At 54.0% G+C, this 16,819-nt stretch overlaps 8 protein-coding genes across 8 annotated transcripts; 3 read left to right on the plus strand and 5 right to left on the minus strand.

The window, feature by feature from the left end:
• Positions 1-201: 201 nt before the first annotated feature.
• PFLUO_LOCUS427 (uncharacterized protein) lies at positions 202-2,105 on the minus strand (the record flags this gene model as incomplete). The annotated part of the gene is made up of 2 exons (XM_073781622.1): positions 202-1,919; positions 1,976-2,105. 2 exons carry the CDS (start codon positions 2,103-2,105, stop codon positions 202-204), a joined length of 1,848 nt encoding a protein of 615 aa, XP_073634525.1.
• Positions 2,106-2,344: 239 nt separating this feature from the next.
• Positions 2,345-4,029, plus strand: PFLUO_LOCUS428 (uncharacterized protein; the record flags this gene model as incomplete). Its single annotated transcript, XM_073781633.1, has 2 exons — positions 2,345-2,482; positions 2,545-4,029. 2 exons carry the CDS (start codon positions 2,345-2,347, stop codon positions 4,027-4,029), a joined length of 1,623 nt encoding a protein of 540 aa, XP_073634526.1.
• Positions 4,030-4,140: 111 nt separating this feature from the next.
• Positions 4,141-4,401, minus strand: PFLUO_LOCUS429 (uncharacterized protein; the record flags this gene model as incomplete). Its single annotated transcript, XM_073781644.1, has 1 exon — positions 4,141-4,401. The coding sequence occupies one exon, from the start codon at positions 4,399-4,401 to the stop codon at positions 4,141-4,143; it is 261 nt and encodes an 86-aa protein (XP_073634527.1).
• A 577-nt stretch (positions 4,402-4,978) lies between these two features.
• Positions 4,979-6,206, plus strand: PFLUO_LOCUS430 (oxidation resistance protein 1; the record flags this gene model as incomplete). The annotated part of the gene is made up of 2 exons (XM_073781655.1): positions 4,979-5,997; positions 6,062-6,206. The coding sequence occupies 2 exons, from the start codon at positions 4,979-4,981 to the stop codon at positions 6,204-6,206; spliced, it is 1,164 nt and encodes a 387-aa protein (XP_073634528.1).
• A 790-nt stretch (positions 6,207-6,996) lies between these two features.
• On the minus strand, positions 6,997-9,560 carry PFLUO_LOCUS431 (Vacuolar import and degradation protein 27; the record flags this gene model as incomplete). The annotated part of the gene is made up of 3 exons (XM_073781667.1): positions 6,997-7,821; positions 7,873-9,437; positions 9,542-9,560. 3 exons carry the CDS (start codon positions 9,558-9,560, stop codon positions 6,997-6,999), a joined length of 2,409 nt encoding a protein of 802 aa, XP_073634529.1.
• A 247-nt stretch (positions 9,561-9,807) lies between these two features.
• On the minus strand, positions 9,808-10,922 carry PFLUO_LOCUS432 (tRNA (guanine(9)-N(1))-methyltransferase; the record flags this gene model as incomplete). The annotated part of the gene is given in 2 exon segments (XM_073781678.1): positions 9,808-10,247; positions 10,265-10,922. The coding sequence occupies 2 exon segments, from the start codon at positions 10,920-10,922 to the stop codon at positions 9,808-9,810; spliced, it is 1,098 nt and encodes a 365-aa protein (XP_073634530.1).
• Positions 10,923-11,096: 174 nt separating this feature from the next.
• On the plus strand, positions 11,097-11,688 carry PFLUO_LOCUS433 (uncharacterized protein; the record flags this gene model as incomplete). The annotated part of the gene is made up of 3 exons (XM_073781689.1): positions 11,097-11,147; positions 11,239-11,345; positions 11,487-11,688. 3 exons carry the CDS (start codon positions 11,097-11,099, stop codon positions 11,686-11,688), a joined length of 360 nt encoding a protein of 119 aa, XP_073634531.1.
• Positions 11,689-12,260: 572 nt separating this feature from the next.
• PFLUO_LOCUS434 (karyopherin) lies at positions 12,261-16,302 on the minus strand (the record flags this gene model as incomplete). The annotated part of the gene is made up of 6 exons (XM_073781700.1): positions 12,261-13,617; positions 13,668-13,810; positions 13,863-14,121; positions 14,174-14,277; positions 14,342-14,638; positions 14,689-16,302. The coding sequence occupies 6 exons, from the start codon at positions 16,300-16,302 to the stop codon at positions 12,261-12,263; spliced, it is 3,774 nt and encodes a 1,257-aa protein (XP_073634532.1).
• Positions 16,303-16,819: the final 517 nt, after the last annotated feature.

The raw sequence follows: 16,819 nt of genomic DNA on the forward strand, positions 1-16,819 counted from the left end.
GGGTATATCAACCCGTCCAATGCTTGCCCCTCGTGCTTGTCCCTGCGTTTTCAAGCGGGCAGCTATTGGCGCCGCTGACGCAACATAAAAATGCCCTCGATCGTCAGTGGATCCCTTGCGGGTTGTTGCTTTCTATTGAACATGATTGCGGTAGTATACAGTTCCATCTAATCATAATATACATACTATACAACTGTCTGGTTAGTGCAATTTATGAGCCGATACATAATCTCCTCCAGCCCGAAAGGCCGTCAACGTCCCGCCCAGCATCCGGCTCAGCTGCACCGTCGACACATTCGTCGCCGTCCGCTTGTACTCAACTATGATGTCCCACAGGACGCGAACTGGGAGGGACCGCAGCCGGCAAGTGCTCAGGTCATAGTCCAAATTCTCTTGGTAGATGGTATTCGGGTCTACTGTATTGGGATCTTCCAATGCAATAGGGCCTGCTCCGGGCTTGAGTCGCTTGGTCGCGTACCGAGCAAGGCTCGGAATCGCCTTGACAATGTCATTGACCGGCCGATTGATGAAGATCAACGGCAGGAAGTCGGACAACGGCATGGCGCCGCGGTTGTTGGCGGCGAGTGTAAAGGATTCATAGATCCGGAGCAGGTCATGCTGTTCCTCAGGTGGGAAGGAGTGGAGGTGTTGGATAATGGGTGGATTCGGGTCCGCTTCAAAGTAAACGAGACACCGGGACTTCTCACGAGGATATTCCTCTTCTGGATCAATACGTAGCGGCTCAAAGGGCCGCCGATCCCAGAGCAGGATGGAATCGTCGAAATTGTTGGATTGCTCGGCCGCGCGATCATCATCGATGCGCTGGAGGGCGGGATTCCGAAACTTAACCAGAGCCCGGCTGGTCTTCTCATTCACGGCAGATTGGAGGGTTGCGATTTGGTCATCAAGCGCCTTCAACTGTTCGTGGCTCTGGGTGGGATTGGTCGCAGCGCGCGACAACGTGCGACTCAATTCGTCAAGCTCCAAGCCCATTTTCGCAATGATCTCGCGCGCATGTGCCTGTGAGTTTTCATGTTTTAGCCGACTGATAGCCGTGCTGGCAATTCGCTTGTGTTTTTGTTTGTCGGGTGTATCCTTCTTGTCCGCCTGACGGCCTCTCGCAATGTCCTTCATAATCTGTTTGTGGGAATCGACGAATAGTCGTGGAATATGAGGCAGAGGATTTTTGCCAGGCTCGGGGCTTTCAGGCGCCATTGAAATGGCCACAGGCTCTCGACCGGCGGGAGTAGTTATTCCCTGTGCTGCGGTCCGCTCAGCGACCCGTTTCGCGCCGCGAGTGAGCACATCCCACCCCTTGATATTACACAACAACTCAGTGTCGGAGTCATAAGGGCTTGCGACCTCAAACGCGTGTAAAGCAACAGTATCCGTCAGAATAGACGTGCGCTTGCGATGGTGAACGGCCCGTGGTAGGACTGCCTGCATTTCCGAAACCGGCAGCGAGGCCAACACGCGCACGCTGCCGTACCGATGCAATCCAGATTGTTGCATACAGCTCTCCATTAGATGGGACCACCAACGCGACGGGGTATAATGGTCCCTTTTGGAGACTGGAAGCGTCGGACTGGCCAGAACAAGCAGTGTATCGTTCTTTGGTAACGCATCGGCATTGTTCCCGCTCGGCGGCCCTTGCTCCGGCAGGTATTTTGTCATGATATCCTCCCAATTGTTCTGCTTATAGATATTCAAGGACAGGAGTTCGTAGCATGGCTTGCTGTTGGCAAGAGGCCGGAGCATGGGGCCAAAGTATTGGAGGGTTGGCTCGATCAGAACATGACGGCGAGGCTGAAGGAGGTCGTTGACTTTGGATGACCACAAGCCGCAGCCGGGCCATAAGTCCAAAATGTCGACCGGAGCATCCCTGCGAAGAAAGGGAGACAAGCGGTGGAGGATATCATCTGCCGATGCACATTCAGCGTTCCGGTTGCGAATCGAGATACAAGTAATGACTTACCGCACAGCCCGTCGCTCACCAGCTGCGCCCTCGGGACGATGCGTCCCTTGGTCGACCAGACATGATCGTAGAGGGTCTGCGTTATTGGGAAACGTGCGATGGGCCTCAGGTTCGAGACTGGGGGGGTCATTACCGTGCAGCCATTGAGCTTACTTAGCTTGGGAGTTGTCAAAAGCAAGAGTTGGAGAGAGAACTTTTTGGTTGATTAGTTATCGCAAACAACAACGGCATCCACCAGGCACCCGCTTGACTTGATCTTCCCTCTACTCTCTAACTGGCCCAACCCTGTACTGGCCGCCTCGATGCGGCTCATTTCTCGACGTCTCCTGCTGGTCTTCGCACCGCGGTGATCGCATTGTCTTGTTCGCCATGACGCACCCATCCGGCCCTGGCGCTGCCCCGCCTCAGAGCGTCGAGTCCATCACCAAAATCGCTCAGGACTACGAGTACAACTCTTCCATTCCGCTGCGGTACTGGTTGAGAACGGCGGGGACGCTCGTTCGAGAGGTCAGTATTGCCACTCCATCTCCGTTGCATTGCCCATCCACTGACTCGTCCGAAACAACTAGGCCGACATCTACGAGCGCGAGGGACGCGACGAACAAGTATATCTGCTGCTTTTTCGACATGCCCAGCTGGTCCTGGTCAACCTCTCCAGCCACCCCGACGCTAAAGATGACAAGACGCGCAAAGCCCTCGTGGAGGCCGAGAAGGAGGTGCAGCAAAACCTCGCCAAGTTAGAGGTCCTCAAGCCTCGGATCAACAAGCGATACGAACGCTACTCTCAGTTAATCAAGGAACGCCAGGCTCGAAAACAGCCCTTACCACAACAACCCATTCCGGAACAGCGAGATGGGATTCCTGATCCTGCCCTGGCTGGGGTGGTCGAACCTCTGGAAGCGGGGAAAAACAGAGACCTGGCTGTTCGCCTGGCGCAGTCGGAGATCCATCGCCGAGCCACAGTTCGACGCTCAAAGGAGCCACCGCGCGATGTAGGTGACAACAAACGTGTCGCAGGGGTCTGGGGCGATTGGGAAGATGCCTTGAAGACGGACAGTCCGTCAGCGGATCGCGACTTGAGCCGGCGGATCCAGCATATGCGGAACAATATCGATCACACGTCAACTGATCATCGCCACCATGCCCAAGATTCCTTTGCTGCCCGCGCGGCCTTGTCGTCCACGGCGTACAAGTACCCCACGGTTCCACGGCAGAAACCGCTCGAGCCGATTTCGACAGGTCGCATTGCCATTCATGACAAGAATGCAGAGCGCCAGCCGCCACCAATTCTGCCTCCCAAAGAGCAGGTCGGTGAACCCAGCCGAGCTTCCATTGTGGACGGGTCACTGGAATCAAGCCCACCACTGCCTCCATCCAAGGTTTCACCAGCTCCGCTTGTCCCCCAGAAAGTACAGCCTCCTGACGCCGCAACCTCCGCACGACCCGCTCTCGATCCTTCCAGCTACACTTTTAAACCCTCCGCGTATCTTGAAAACGGCACTCCTCTCCGCTCTGTCTTCTTGCCAGCCAACCTCCGCTCCTGCTTCCTATCTGTGGCCTCTTCAAACACTCGCCGCAATCTAGAAACATGTGCCATTCTCTGTGGAACATTGGTCTCCAACGCCTTATTCATCTCAAGGCTCCTGATTCCGGAACAAACCTCCACCCCTGACACCTGTGAAACGGTGAACGAATCCGCCATCTTTGATTACTGCGACTCAGAGGACCTGATGGTGCTCGGCTGGATCCACACACACCCGTCACAGACATGCTTCATGAGCTCGCGTGATCTCCACACCCACTGCGGCTACCAGGTGATGCTACCGGAGAGCGTCGCCATTGTATGTGCGCCGAGCAAGGACCCGAGCTGGGGCGTGTTCCGGCTCACTGATCCACCGGGCCTGAAGACGGTGCTGAACTGCACCCAAAGTGGTCTTTTCCATCCGCATGCCCAGGATAACATCTATACAGGTGCACTGAGACCCGGTCATGTTGTCGAAGCGAACGGACTTGAATTCGAGACTGTGGACCTACGTCCTGCCTCGCAACGTTGATTGCTCTTATGTTCTACGATATCAATTCAAGTATCCAATAAACCTGTCCAATTCCAATGCAGTCTGCTTGGATTGACCATGTCTCAAAATCCCCGAAATCTCTCTGGTCTCTTACTCCTGCGGCCGCGCACGCGGACGGGACCTTTTAACGGAGTGTGACCGCCGCAAAGCCCCAGACCCTGAACTAGCCCGTGCCTTTCGCGAAGGTGTAGGTGAGCGTCGCCCCTTTCGGCCACTAGGTGTTGTCGTGGTGCTCTGTGTGGCCCGCCGATCGGCTTTTCTCCACTGCGTACCGCCATTGCGCTGGGCGTCTTCGTCGCCGTTCTGGTTGGCGAGGTTGCCTGGATTGGAGCTAGTGGACCGGGAGGACATGGCTGATTGCCGTAGATATTCTGTATGTTGGGTTTGTTGTTGTATGTTGTTGCGATTCTGGAAACGGTACGGATTGGGTTTCATTTATATCGGCCTGTATGTTGCCACGCGCTCATGATTGCGTTGTTAGATGGCAAATCAGAAACCGGACAGGTCTTCCGTGCAGTACACATGATTCAGATCTAATTGAACTTGAATATCAACCGATTGGTGTGATCGGAGAACCACACCATTGCCACTTGTCTCGTGGTGGACTTGGTTGGTGCCTGCATCCGGGTTAGTAGTATAGATTCGATGTCAGGATATCAAGTTAGATCCCATTGCGAGCTCAGGAAAGTATCATGCTGGCCACTCCTTGTGCAACAACAACAATGCCATTGTCTCAATCACAACAATCCTAGCTGGGAAGGATTTGTTGTGAAGAAAGTCCGCCGTCAGTTAGGGTTGCACCCGGCGATGCTGACTCGCCCCACATGATAAGCGTATCGGCGAACCAGCCAACTTTCGCTGGCCTCTTCTTCACTCTGTATTCCTCCGTTGACTACCTGAACCCTTCAATTGACCTGTTCCTGTCCGCATGTCGTCTTCATCACAGGGAGATATAGCCTCCTCCGACACCCCTTCCATCTCCACTCCACGCTCCAGATCCCGCACGCCCCAAAGACCAAACAACAACTCCACCTCCTACAACACCGCCGCATCCTACTTCTCGTATCCCGTTTCGCACGTCGTCTCAGGCCTCTACCGCCGTCTGACAGACCCAAGCATAGCCGCCATGCCCTCCTCCTCACCATGGTCGACGGCCTCCTCGTCGTCGGAACTCTTCACTCCACGCCGAACAGCTTCGCCCTTCCAGCCCCCGCCACTCACACCACTCACCCTCACCGTGCCCACGGGCTCCGACCTGCTCCAGCAGCAGCTACTTACCCGCGCCCTCGCCGAGGAAATCCGCTTGCTCGTCCCCGCGCGCCTCCAGCTCGTCGACACCTGGCGTCTCGCCTACAGCCTCGACCGCGACGGCGCATCCCTGGCAACCCTGTACGAGAACTGCGAGCGATTCTCGCACCGCAGTCCGCGGGCGGGCTACGTGCTCGTCGTCCGCGACGCTTCTCCTACCGGCGCAGTCTTCGGCTCCTATATGACGGACGCCCCGCACCCGAATTCGCAGTTCTTCGGCACGGGCGAGTGCTTCCTCTGGCGGGCGAGCGTGCTCCCACCGCCCTCGACCATACCTCTGTCTCTAACCAGCGACGGGCCCCAGTCGGAGGAAGATTTCGAGCGTTTTGGTCTTCCGCCCCCGCCCTCGGCGGATACTACCAACGCCGGAAGATGGAGTACCCTGCGCAACGACCCCAAATCGAAGTCTCCCGCCCCCGCGGACTCGCCTGCTCACAACCTCAATATGAATATCAAGACCAACCTCGCGGCGGCGAGTGGTGGTGCTCTCGCCCCGCCGTCTCCGTCCTCTATTACCGCTCCCTCCCGCAGCAGCGGTGCCAGCACCCCGGAACGGATCCGCTTCAAGGCCTTCCCGTACAGTGGTGTGAACGACTACATGATGTTTTGCGAGACCGGGTTTCTGAGTCTGGGTGGCGGGTAAGTAACAATTTTTCCCATCCATGGTCATTCGTTGTATTTGCTCACTGACTTTAATTATCAGGGATGGTCGCTACGGGCTGTGGGTGGACTCCAGCCTGGAAAAGGGCGTCAGCTCTCACTGTCAAACTTTCGGCAATGAGCCGCTCTCCGATGAAGGCGACAAGTTCGATATCCTCGGCGTCGAGGTATGGTATGTTGGCTCGTGAATGCATTTCCCATATACCGCTGGTGCAGATGTATACATATGGGAGGAGAGAGAAGGTGACCAGCGCTTATAAGGGATGGCACGAAAGGAATAAGTAAAAAAAAAACAAAACACACACGTGACAGGAAAAAGAAAGGAAAGGAAGACCAGAATAATTGGATGTGACTGTGCATTGGGCTGGTATGGTGAACCTGGATCTTCATCTACGGAGCGGAGGAAAAAGGAACGAAAAATCCGGATTGGCTGCATTTCCTTCGAATACCCGGGCAGCGTTGCGATGCTGGATCTTCTCTATCGCTGTCCTGCCTTCTGTCTGCGTTCCTTTGTTGGCTGGTTTAGCGTTCGTTCCTCATGGAGGCAATGGTGATATACGTTGGGAGAATAGGATATGCCCAGGGGATGAATATGACACCCATTTAGAATAGGATGGCAATAACAACACCTATAAACAAGTGTTGTTGACGTTGAGATAGCACTCCCGCACAGCGACTATATCTGAAGAGAAGCTAATCAGGTACAGAAATGATTTAATGATTGATTGATTGATTGATCGATCGATCGACGTTGATCTGTGCTGCATACTAGCTAAACTATCTAAGCGACTATCTCATCGTCGCCTACATTAATTCCTCGCCCATAGCGCGCAATGAATTAACGGGGAAAAGAGGTAACAGAAAAACCAGGGGGATCCGAAATAGATACAGAAAGGAAACCAAGAAACAGCAGGGGGTATGGAAATAATGGTACAAAATCAAAAGAAAGATAAAGAAATAGTTCAACGAAGGAGAAGACTAATACGGGGAGTTGACGATGTCATTCCTGCCGAGACGGCTGCCCCATCGACCGCCGGTGCTGCGCCGGCTGGGCGTCACAGGTCCGGCGATGCTCTCGCGCGTGGGCTTCTGGAAGCTGCGCTTGGCGACCATGTTGACCTCGTTGGGGAGAGCAACAATGACATTCTTGTCTGAGCCAAAGCGGAAGTTGTCGGCCATGACGTTCTCCTCGTAGCGTTTGATAGTGTAGGGATCCTTCCGGCCAGCTATGACCTTCTTCAGACTCCAGGTGATGATGAAGGGGCCCGTGGCGGTGATGATGGAGGTTTCTTCGCTCTCGACGCCGGTGTTGAAGCGGGCCGGGGTAAAGCTGAGGGGCTGCTTGGTCTCGTGCTGGAACTGTGCGACGTGTGCGGGCTGCAAACCCAGGCGACGGGGCTGGGGCTTTGCGTCCTTGGCGAATGCCTTCTCGAACCCGAGCTTGCCTTCATTCTTGCCGTCCTTTTGCAGCGAGTCAATGAGAAGGAGATAGGTGCGGCATGTGGCCAGCACCCAGCGTCCATCGGCGGAGACATCAAGGCCAATAATCGGCTCGCCCAGAGCAGGAATGTGTGTCTTTGCGTTGATGCCTAGTCGATCGAACATGCGGATGTCACCCTTGTTCGATGCGACGGCAAGGTAGCCCTTCTCGGTGGTGGCCATGGCCGAGAAGTCGTTCTTGCTGACATATTGCTTGAGGTCGGCATCGACAAGTTTGTTACCAGACACACGAGGATCGACCCGATAGAGGGCATTCTTGGATGCACCCACAAAAGGCTGCGCAGCTGTCATTTGGGAGAATTTCTGTGAAGATAGTTAGCCAATACACCTTTTGAATATGGAAAGACGACCTACGTTTTCTGGAGCGAAGGTCTCCACGGGAATATCATCATGAACCTTCCACTCGTCCACAATTTTGCCGTATTCGAGATCCATCCGATACAGCGAGTTCGGGTCTTCCGCGTTCTGCAGAACCATGTTGCTATCCTCCGCATGCAGCATGACCTTCTTGGGACTGAAGAGCTTGCCCTTGGGAGTTTGGACCTTTGAGATGTTCGTGGAGAACTCGAGGTTGTTGTTGGGTGTATGCTTGAAGACGCCGATCTTCGATCCTCGAACGACAAAGGACCGGTCGTGCTTATAGCCCACTGCCAGCTGGGAGTTAACATTCCCATCTGCATCACGGGTGATGACATCTTCCTCTTCCTCATCGGAGTCGTAGTGCTCGCTTCGCTGACCGTCATCCTGATCGGATTCGTCTTCCTCCTCGGCCTCCTCTTCTTCCTCTTCTGGCTGATCATCCGCATCTTCCATGGTGAGGTCCTGGAAGGCATCCAACACATATTCTTGATCCTTCTCCTTGACCTTGTTCCATTTCATCTCATTGAGTTGCTCCCAGAGCGCTTGCATCAGGCCCTCTTGGAACCGTTCCTCGGAGTTTTGGTCCCTGAATCGTAGCAGCCACGAGTAGGCTGAGCCATCTTCTCCATAGTGGTTGAAGATGAACGAGAGGTACTCAAAGTTGAAGACGGGGTTGATGTCTGCCACGACTGCTTGGCCCAACCACTCCTTGTCCTTGCCGCTGATCTGCATCCAGTACTGCCAGGTACCAATCTCCGACACAGTTGCGGTGATTTCGGGCTCCTGCATCACGAAGGTTCCTGTTGCGAAATCATAGAGATGTAGCTCAGCCTTCTCCTTGCTAAGAATTTCCTTAGCCTCAGGCTGAGATGCAGCGGCCGGAGCAGCCGTTGGCTCTTCCTCCGCCGCGGGTGTCTTGATCTGGCCCTTGGACTGGGCATACTTCACATCGCGCGCCATTGCTGCCGCAGATTCGGCAGATGTTAAAGAATGCGCGCGAGACTTCGTGGTCGGGGACGGGACTGGGCTCGCAGACGGGATCAACTTCTCCTCACCGAACGAGAACTCCAGTAGCTCCTCCTCCTTGGCCGTCTGGGCGGTGCGGCGGTATTTGCGCTCGTACTGGCACTGGAGCGCGGCCAGCTCAAAAGTAGCGACTTTGTCTGAAGGGACCGAAGGGTCGCAGATAAACTCGAAAAGATCGCCCACGTCACCGCTCAAATCATCCCACGCCAGAATCTTGACCGGGCCGTCACGAACCTCCGAGCGGAAGTGCAAGGTTTGGTCGAGCAAGAAGATCTTCTCGTCCTTGTCTAAACTATCGGCGCCGCCCTCCTCGTCCTCGTCATCGGCGAGTTCCTCCTCACCTTCCTCGTAGGCTCGCTGGATGACCAGCTGGTATTGGAACTCCTGACCGGTGCGACGGATTGTAGCCGCGGCGTCCTTGAAGATGAGCTCGGAGTAACCCTTGGGCGACAACGGTCGGACAAGGTAAAGCTGCCCTTGCGGGATTTCGATGATCGACTCTTTGGAAGTATCACCAAAAATGAACTTGCTCACTGTGAGAGAGGAAGGATGTTAGTTCCTGGCTAGCGACAACACAGGTAGGGGTTGGTATGGAGGGGTTTAGATTTGGCGGGGCATTCAACAGCGCGTCACTTACCGTTGCGGAGCATAAACATGGTGGCGAGGCGCAGTTACTGCGGACAACCGAGGTGTGGGAGCGGAGAGGGGAAGGATAAGGGGGGAGAGAGAGACAAGGAAGATATGGCGGTAGGCTAGAAGCAAAGGAGAGACCTTCTTCTGCCTGTGTCAACAGTGAAGAGAAAGAAAACGAGAAACGCGCAAGGAAAAGAGGAAAATCACTTCCGTCATTGATCATGCTTATATAATACACCCACCGCCGCCAAACATCACGTGATGGCCATTCTATAGATTGCCTGGTTGTTCTGCTTCTGCTTCTTCTTCCACTCCTTCACTGTCGCTTCCCGCATCTTCAGTCTCCTTCTCCTTGTCATCCTCCACGTAATCCCCATTTTCCTTCTTTTCTCTCAGCTTTCCCCGTTTCCGTGCTGGCAAGACGTGCATGAATGCCTCCCCCCAGTCCCTGACCTCAAGCCACCGAAGCATGATCTCCACCACATGATTCGTAGCCAGGACCGAGCGACTCGTCATCTCGATATACTCCCCAATGGGCAGCTTGGCCGTTTTGATCCCCTTCTCCATGGCCGCCTTGTAGCAGATACCCTTGTGCCGGTTCTTATCCACTAGCCCGCCGATGATATAGGTGCTGTAGGGCTTCAGCTCGGTCAAGGTATCCGGGCTGTCGCTGCTGAGATAGATAATCTCTCCATCCTCGGGCTTTGCATCTTGTTTATCGGCAAACGGCCCAACGAGTTGTCCCCCCGGGGCGGGAGCATCCGTTCCTTAGCGGCCTCGGCGGCATGGACAAAATCCTCGGGCAGAAGGTGGATCTCCTTCCAGTTCTTGTGTCCCGGAAGCACAGTTTCAAAGCGCTCCTTGAGCAGTTTGTTGTACGAGCTGAAGGCCAAGTGTGCCCGGAATGGTGCGCCTGCATTATCGGAGTATGAGCGAGTCAACTGAGATGCCAGCGAGATACGCTCTTTGTCTTTCATCAGCTCGTCATAGCCACAGTCCATTACAAAGGTGAGTGGAAGCAGTTCGGAGCGCCGATGCTTTGATTTCGTGCACTCCCAGCTCTTCAGCAACTCGGCCACCGCGGCCTCGTCGCCTTTCTCTCGTGCTTCCTCGATCATTTGGCGCCGCCGCTCGCGTTTATTGACCTGCTGTTGTTTTCGCTTCTCCTTGCGACCTTCACGCTGACTATCCCATCTTTCTCTTCTGCGGAGCTTCTTCAACTGGTTTTTGGACATTGGTGGGGGTTCGGTGGTGTTATCCTTCGCATCGTCGGCCTCGCTGGCTGGGACCACTGCTCCGGTCATGGCGGGGCCCAATTGCTCTTCGGTCGTCTGGTCGTCATGGCCCAGCTTGGGCAATTTCTTCGGGCGCTCTTCATCCTCCATTGCGTAGTGTGCAGACGGCAGTTCTGTGTAGATTCGATCAAAAAAGTCCGTCCGCTCCTGCCAGCCAATGACGACCGCCCGACCCAGGTCACGTGATTTGACTCGCACCCTACGATCGCCGACTTCACTTCCTGTGCATCTTCCCATTCTCCCCAGCCCAACCCCTCCGCCATCATGCCCCAGGATATGCCCCCAGTGGGGGGCTATACCTCTGTCCAGTACAAGGTACGCCAATTGGCCCGATTTCGCCATTCGATTTGCTCTCGGGGAATCCCACCAGACAGACAGACAAGGCTAACCCTCTCACCAACAACAGCGGAATGTCCCAGCCCGCGGCTTCAAGCCGGTCTACTACCTCGTCGGCATGCACATGATCATGGCCTACGGCTTCTACAAGTACTTCCACGGCGTCCGCGAGCAACGGTACGTGTCGCGTCGGCTTCCCACCACCCTCCTAATTCAATCCCCGACTTTCTTCCAACCCTCTCTCTCAAACAATCCCCTACCCCAACGAAAGAGAGAACACTCAACGAAGAAATTACTAACATATCCATGCAATAACAGTGAACTCGCCCGTGAGAAGATCTGGTCCCGCCTATACCTTACCCCCCTCCTGCAAGCCGAGGAGGACCGCGACCAGGTCCGCCGCCATCTAGCCGACAAGGCCCGCGAGAAGGAGCTTCTGGGTACCGAGCAGAAGATCTACAACTCTGACCGCTTCATCCGCCCGACTTACGTCTATACCCCGTCCAAGGTCACCCAATAGACTTCTCGCCTGTCCTGTTTAGGGTTGAAATGAGTCGGTTGGTTTTTGTTTGGTCTTGTACGATCCGGTGTGCAAGGGGGTGGCTCGTTCAATCACTTCATAGTATGTGACCTGAACCGTGCCGAATTGGAATTGAAGTCTCGAAGGTGATGGAGTATGAAGAGGATGTGATGGTGGATGAATGTGGAAGAAAACTGTAGATATTACTACTACTGGCCTAGTTCAGTCTCGCAACATGATTTTCTTTGCTTCGTTTACACATTTTAGAAAAGTAAACAGGGTATTTGTCTAGAAGTGTGCTAGAGCACGTTAGGATTGCCTTTTTGGTTTTCTCGTCTATAAAACTATGCTCAGAGCGCCACCACGCTCGAACGGCACAAGGGGGTAATCCATATAGTTTCAGACGCGGGATAAAAGTAACAAAGGAAAAAAGAAAAAGAAAACTGAGGAAAAGACGAAAACAAAAATGCGTTCTTTGAAATGCTTCGAGTTCGACAGGAACTGGGGGTCACCGTATTGTATGTACAAAACAACATCGGGATCAGTGAAGTCAGAAGTGATGGATGGGAGGATCACCCGAACAAGTCAGCAACACCGCCGAGATCAGGGCCATCGTTGATATCGACTCGGTGGTTCTGCTGCTGTGTCTCCATCTCGTTGGTCATGTATCTCTCCTGGAGGGCAGAGCGGGCCTTGCGGCGATCCTCGCGCGAGCCGAGAATCTTACCCTGCTCAGCGATGCTGACGCCGCGCAGAGGCTCGAGAAGTTCGAGTATGATGGCACGCTGCTGCCGCGGAGAAGCGCATCTGTGAAGCGAGGACTCGGTCTGTGCGATCTTTTGTTCGTCCAGTCCAGGCAAGCTGAGGAAGACGGATCGGGGAGTCGAGCTGCAGGGCCCGTAGAGAACCCAGATCGAGGCGATCAGCTGAGCGAGGTCCTTCTGCATGTCCACAAAGTACGATTCGTGGACGGATGTGATGCACGCCTTGAGGACTTCGGTGCTGATGAACTCGCGGATCGTCACGGTGGTAGGGCTGTTGTTAGGCGGTGCAAAGTCCTGCAGAATAGATCGGATCACTCGAGTGATAATGCTGCAGCATCTGGTATCACGCATGCTCAAAGCGTGCGTGCAGAAAAGCATGAGGGGCTCGAAAATTTCCGGGGAGGAAAGCACGAAGTGTCGGATTGAATCAGACTGTTCTGGCGTCGTTTGAGGTGCGCTGGGATCTGCCTCGGCTCTATCTGGGTCTGGTCGGTCGTATGGCATCAGTAAGGGGTCTTTGGTCATCCGGATCGGCGAAATATATGGGGGGAACATCATACCGCCTCTCTGCGGATCGAATAGACTGGCAACCATGATTACGGCAGAATATGTCAACTGTCGCAGGACACTTTCAGATTTCATCTCATCCGTGAGGCTGAGATCATTGCCATCTAAAACGCCGGTCCTCCGCTGCTCAATCACCTCCCATTCCGCGGTGACTTTGAGGTCGATATTGGCGAACAGGGCAGCAAGCATGGGTGGCAGGAATTGGCTGCGGAATCGTACGGGACAATCATCGATCAGACAGCGGGAGATGTTAAGGAGTACAGAGAACTGATGAGAAGACAGATGGGATGAGTCGTTGAATAGAGCTTCAGATAGGGGACCAGGGAGTTCGGCGAAACCGTAGAAATGTTCGCGCATTCTACTCATGCTAAACAGCATCGAATAGCAGGCTTCGCGGACCGCTCGGATTTTACCTCGAACAGAGGAAGCAAATCCCTCGAGGGTGGCCTTGGAGGCGGTGATCTTGGCGTAGAACTCGTCACGGCTGCCGCTGGAGATGCCGGCCTGCCAGAAGCGGTCGGTCAGGATTCGTTCGACAACCGCACGCATGTCATCAGACACATTCCAGTTGGCGGGGTTGTGGAAAGCATGGGCATGGCTAGCCCAGCTAGTTAGCTTCATGTTTTGAAACAAGAGGGTAGGACTTACCTGACTAGTTGAAGAAGCGTTGTGAGAATCTGAGGAATTAGATCATGCCACATTTCGCAAGCAACTGCGTATGCTGGGGCTGTCTTCTTCAACTTGTCCGTTGACACGGCCAGCATGGTCTTGGTGCCGCGCAATGGAAGCAACTGCGATTTTTCCATCAGCCCGAGATCGTAAAAAATTGTGAATATCCCCTACCTGGAATTTCCGGGTCATTTCTTCCTGCACTAGCTTCCCTTCATTGTCGAGAGAAACCGACGACCAATCTAGAAATTTGTGTGCTTGCTTGCCCTGCATGTATGGACCGACGTTCTCCAATCCAAGCATGTGGCAGAAGCTGTCGAAAGAAGAACTCATGCGCTTAAATTCCTCATCTTGCCATGCCTGTCGAATGGGTTCAAGGAAGGATGATAGACGAGACTGCCGCAAATACGTGTCGACATTGTTCGCTCGTTGCCTGTACCAAGTCAGTACGAGTACTTAACACACCGTATAGACGATCATGATACATGATGATGAGGAGAATCGAGGTAAGCTCCATTTGCAGCTTGTCATCCACTCGATTGGTCAGGGTGATCTCTTTGATCTTTGGTTCAAGCACATCATAGAAGGCCTATTTACACAGTCAAGTCAGTACCTCTCACAAAGATATTGGAGCATAATTGGCGTCAGCTTACGGAGAAATCGTCCGCATATCGCATGGCGAGGCGGCGCAGTTCATGACTGGCCAATCCGTGGAGTTCCTTGATGGCCTCAGAGTAGGCAGGGTGGTCAGGCTGATCGGGGAGACGGGTCATAAGAATATGCTCGAGTACTTTGAGTGCAAACCCCGAATGATTGTCCAGAGCTTTGGATGAAATATCAACAACCAGTTTGATGACCTTTTGTTTCATGACCGGATCATCATAAGTTCTCTGCATCAGGCTCGAGGCCCAATTCTCCACCGCGTGTTCTAACTCGATTCGCTTTTGCTCCTATATCAATCATTAGCAATGGAAGACATTGGACAATTCAATATGGATACATCTCGTTGAGGCGCTTTGCCGTGAGCGGTAATCCACTTGTTGTAACCCTTGATAACCGCCTCCACGACTGCGAACTGAGCATCCGCACGCATGAGAGGAATGGTGGATTTGCTGAATTTCTCCACGCTGAACGGCTCCGCACCGCTGTACAGATTGTTCAAGTTCTCATCCACTCTTCCAAGGATTTCGCTCACTGCCTCTTGAGGGCGTTTTTGGGTGACGGCTTCAATAACTGACGAACAGTATCGGCGGTAGTTACCGACGAATGCGTGCCGTTCTGGGATGGTATCGATATCTTCAACGAGGAATTGGACCGTGGGATCATCCGACTCTGTGGGAAGTGACTCCCAGCGTATCAATCGGGAAGTACAAATATTGAGTAACTGGGGAGTAAGCTCCACAACGAAGTCCAACCCGCTAATCTTCTCAACCCCAAGTAACTTCGTCCACGCATGTAGGACAGGGATCGAGACCGTCAGGCTCTGATGGTGCATGATACTGGTCATGAAATGGACAAAAGGTGGAAGGTTCAATCGATGCATGTTGTCCCGTAGGAACTTGTCATCCTCCAGACAGCCAGCAAGGTACGACATCATTTCTGAAAGCTTTTTGGAAATCAAATACTTCGGTTCATCGACATCTTCCGGGCCAACCACTGCCCATTCGTAGAGTTTTTGGAGAATGTTCAGGTAATCCGTATCGTAAACAAGGCAGACGAGTGATTGTGATTCCTCGTTGCCCATGTTGGTCCTTCCGTAGAGTGCGTGCAATGCCTCAATAGCTCGTAGCAGCACTTGCTCATCCTGACAGGTCAATGCCCTGAAAATACTGGGTACAACTGGCGCCGACGCAATTGCTTTGTAGACAGACCACGAGAGTGCAGACCGAAGGGTCGCTAGAGCTTTGATAGCCGCATCCCGAGCTTGCGGCGAACTCGAAACGTTCTGGACGCAGTTTTCAAGGAATTCACAGATGCGTACTATCCAGCCTTCCTCCCCGCAACGCAGCAAGGCATTCGTATTGCTATCCAGATGGATTTGTTCGACAATCCCGGCAGGCGTAAAAATCTCCACAAGGGCCCGGTTCAGTTCCGTCCCGCGCAGCGACGACACGATGTCCTCGCGAAAGAAGACGTCCTCGGACAAAGTCTCCAGAACGGAGAGCACAAGCTCCTTGTGAACGAGCGAGGCGCCCCAGAACTGAACCAGCGCAGCATCCATATCCATCCAATCCAGTCCCCAGCTTTTCTTCGCGGTCTCGGCCCACAGTTGAGGAATTTTGTTGCGCAGATAACCCGGGTCTTCGGGTCGAATATTTTCAGCCAGCTGCAATACGATGGTCCGAACGTTCGCGCATTCCTCCGTGTTGGTGAATGACAGGTGGCGTAGGACGTGGTCCAAGAGAGTCAGGCCGAAGTAGCGTACCACCGGCGCGTGCTCTGCGCGGGAGGCCAGCAGGAAGCCATTCCGTGCCGCGGCACTACTGTCTTTGAGTGACTCCACGAATGTCAGGGCTTCCTTGCGCAATTCATTTGTGGACGAGGGGCTGTGAATGAGCTCCAGCGCCCGAATGATGTCGGCCATGCCGCCCTCTGAGAGCTCCTCCGCAGCCATTTTGTCGGCAAGGTCGAGTCCAGAGCCTCGTATTCAGCTATGTGCTCGTTCGTCTCGTGTCAGAAGTATTGAAAGCTTTTCTTCATGATCGGAGAGAGTAGTAATCGAGGTCGTCCCGGCCGGGGCAGGGAATGGCCGTTGAAACCGTCCGGCGCGTCTGTCCGTTTAGCAAGCGGACACGGCAGCAACGGCCATTGGAAGGCGAAGGAGCGACGCGGGAAATGTGAACGGAGGAGGGGGGGTGGGGAGTGGGAGAAAGCAAGGTTCGTTGTGGGTGGTGGGAAGGGACAAGAAGGGAAAGAAAGACGGGGTGAGAAGCCGAAGAAGTTGAGTTCGTTCGAGTTGGATCGGGTTGAGAATTTTCCTGAGGGGCAGCTGCCCTCGCGTGCTCACACACCGCTCACTCTCGATGGCCTCGCCGACTCATATATATATTATTCTAGTAAGAACTACGAGTCGTTCTCTTCGATTGCTTTCCCGTCTCTGGCCCTGCCCTCCCCCGGGTGCCATCGTCGCC

The sequence above is a fragment of the Penicillium psychrofluorescens genome (genome assembly GCF_964197705.1).
Source record: "Penicillium psychrofluorescens genome assembly, chromosome: 1".
NCBI classification, from domain to species: Eukaryota; Fungi; Ascomycota; class Eurotiomycetes; order Eurotiales; family Aspergillaceae; genus Penicillium; species Penicillium psychrofluorescens.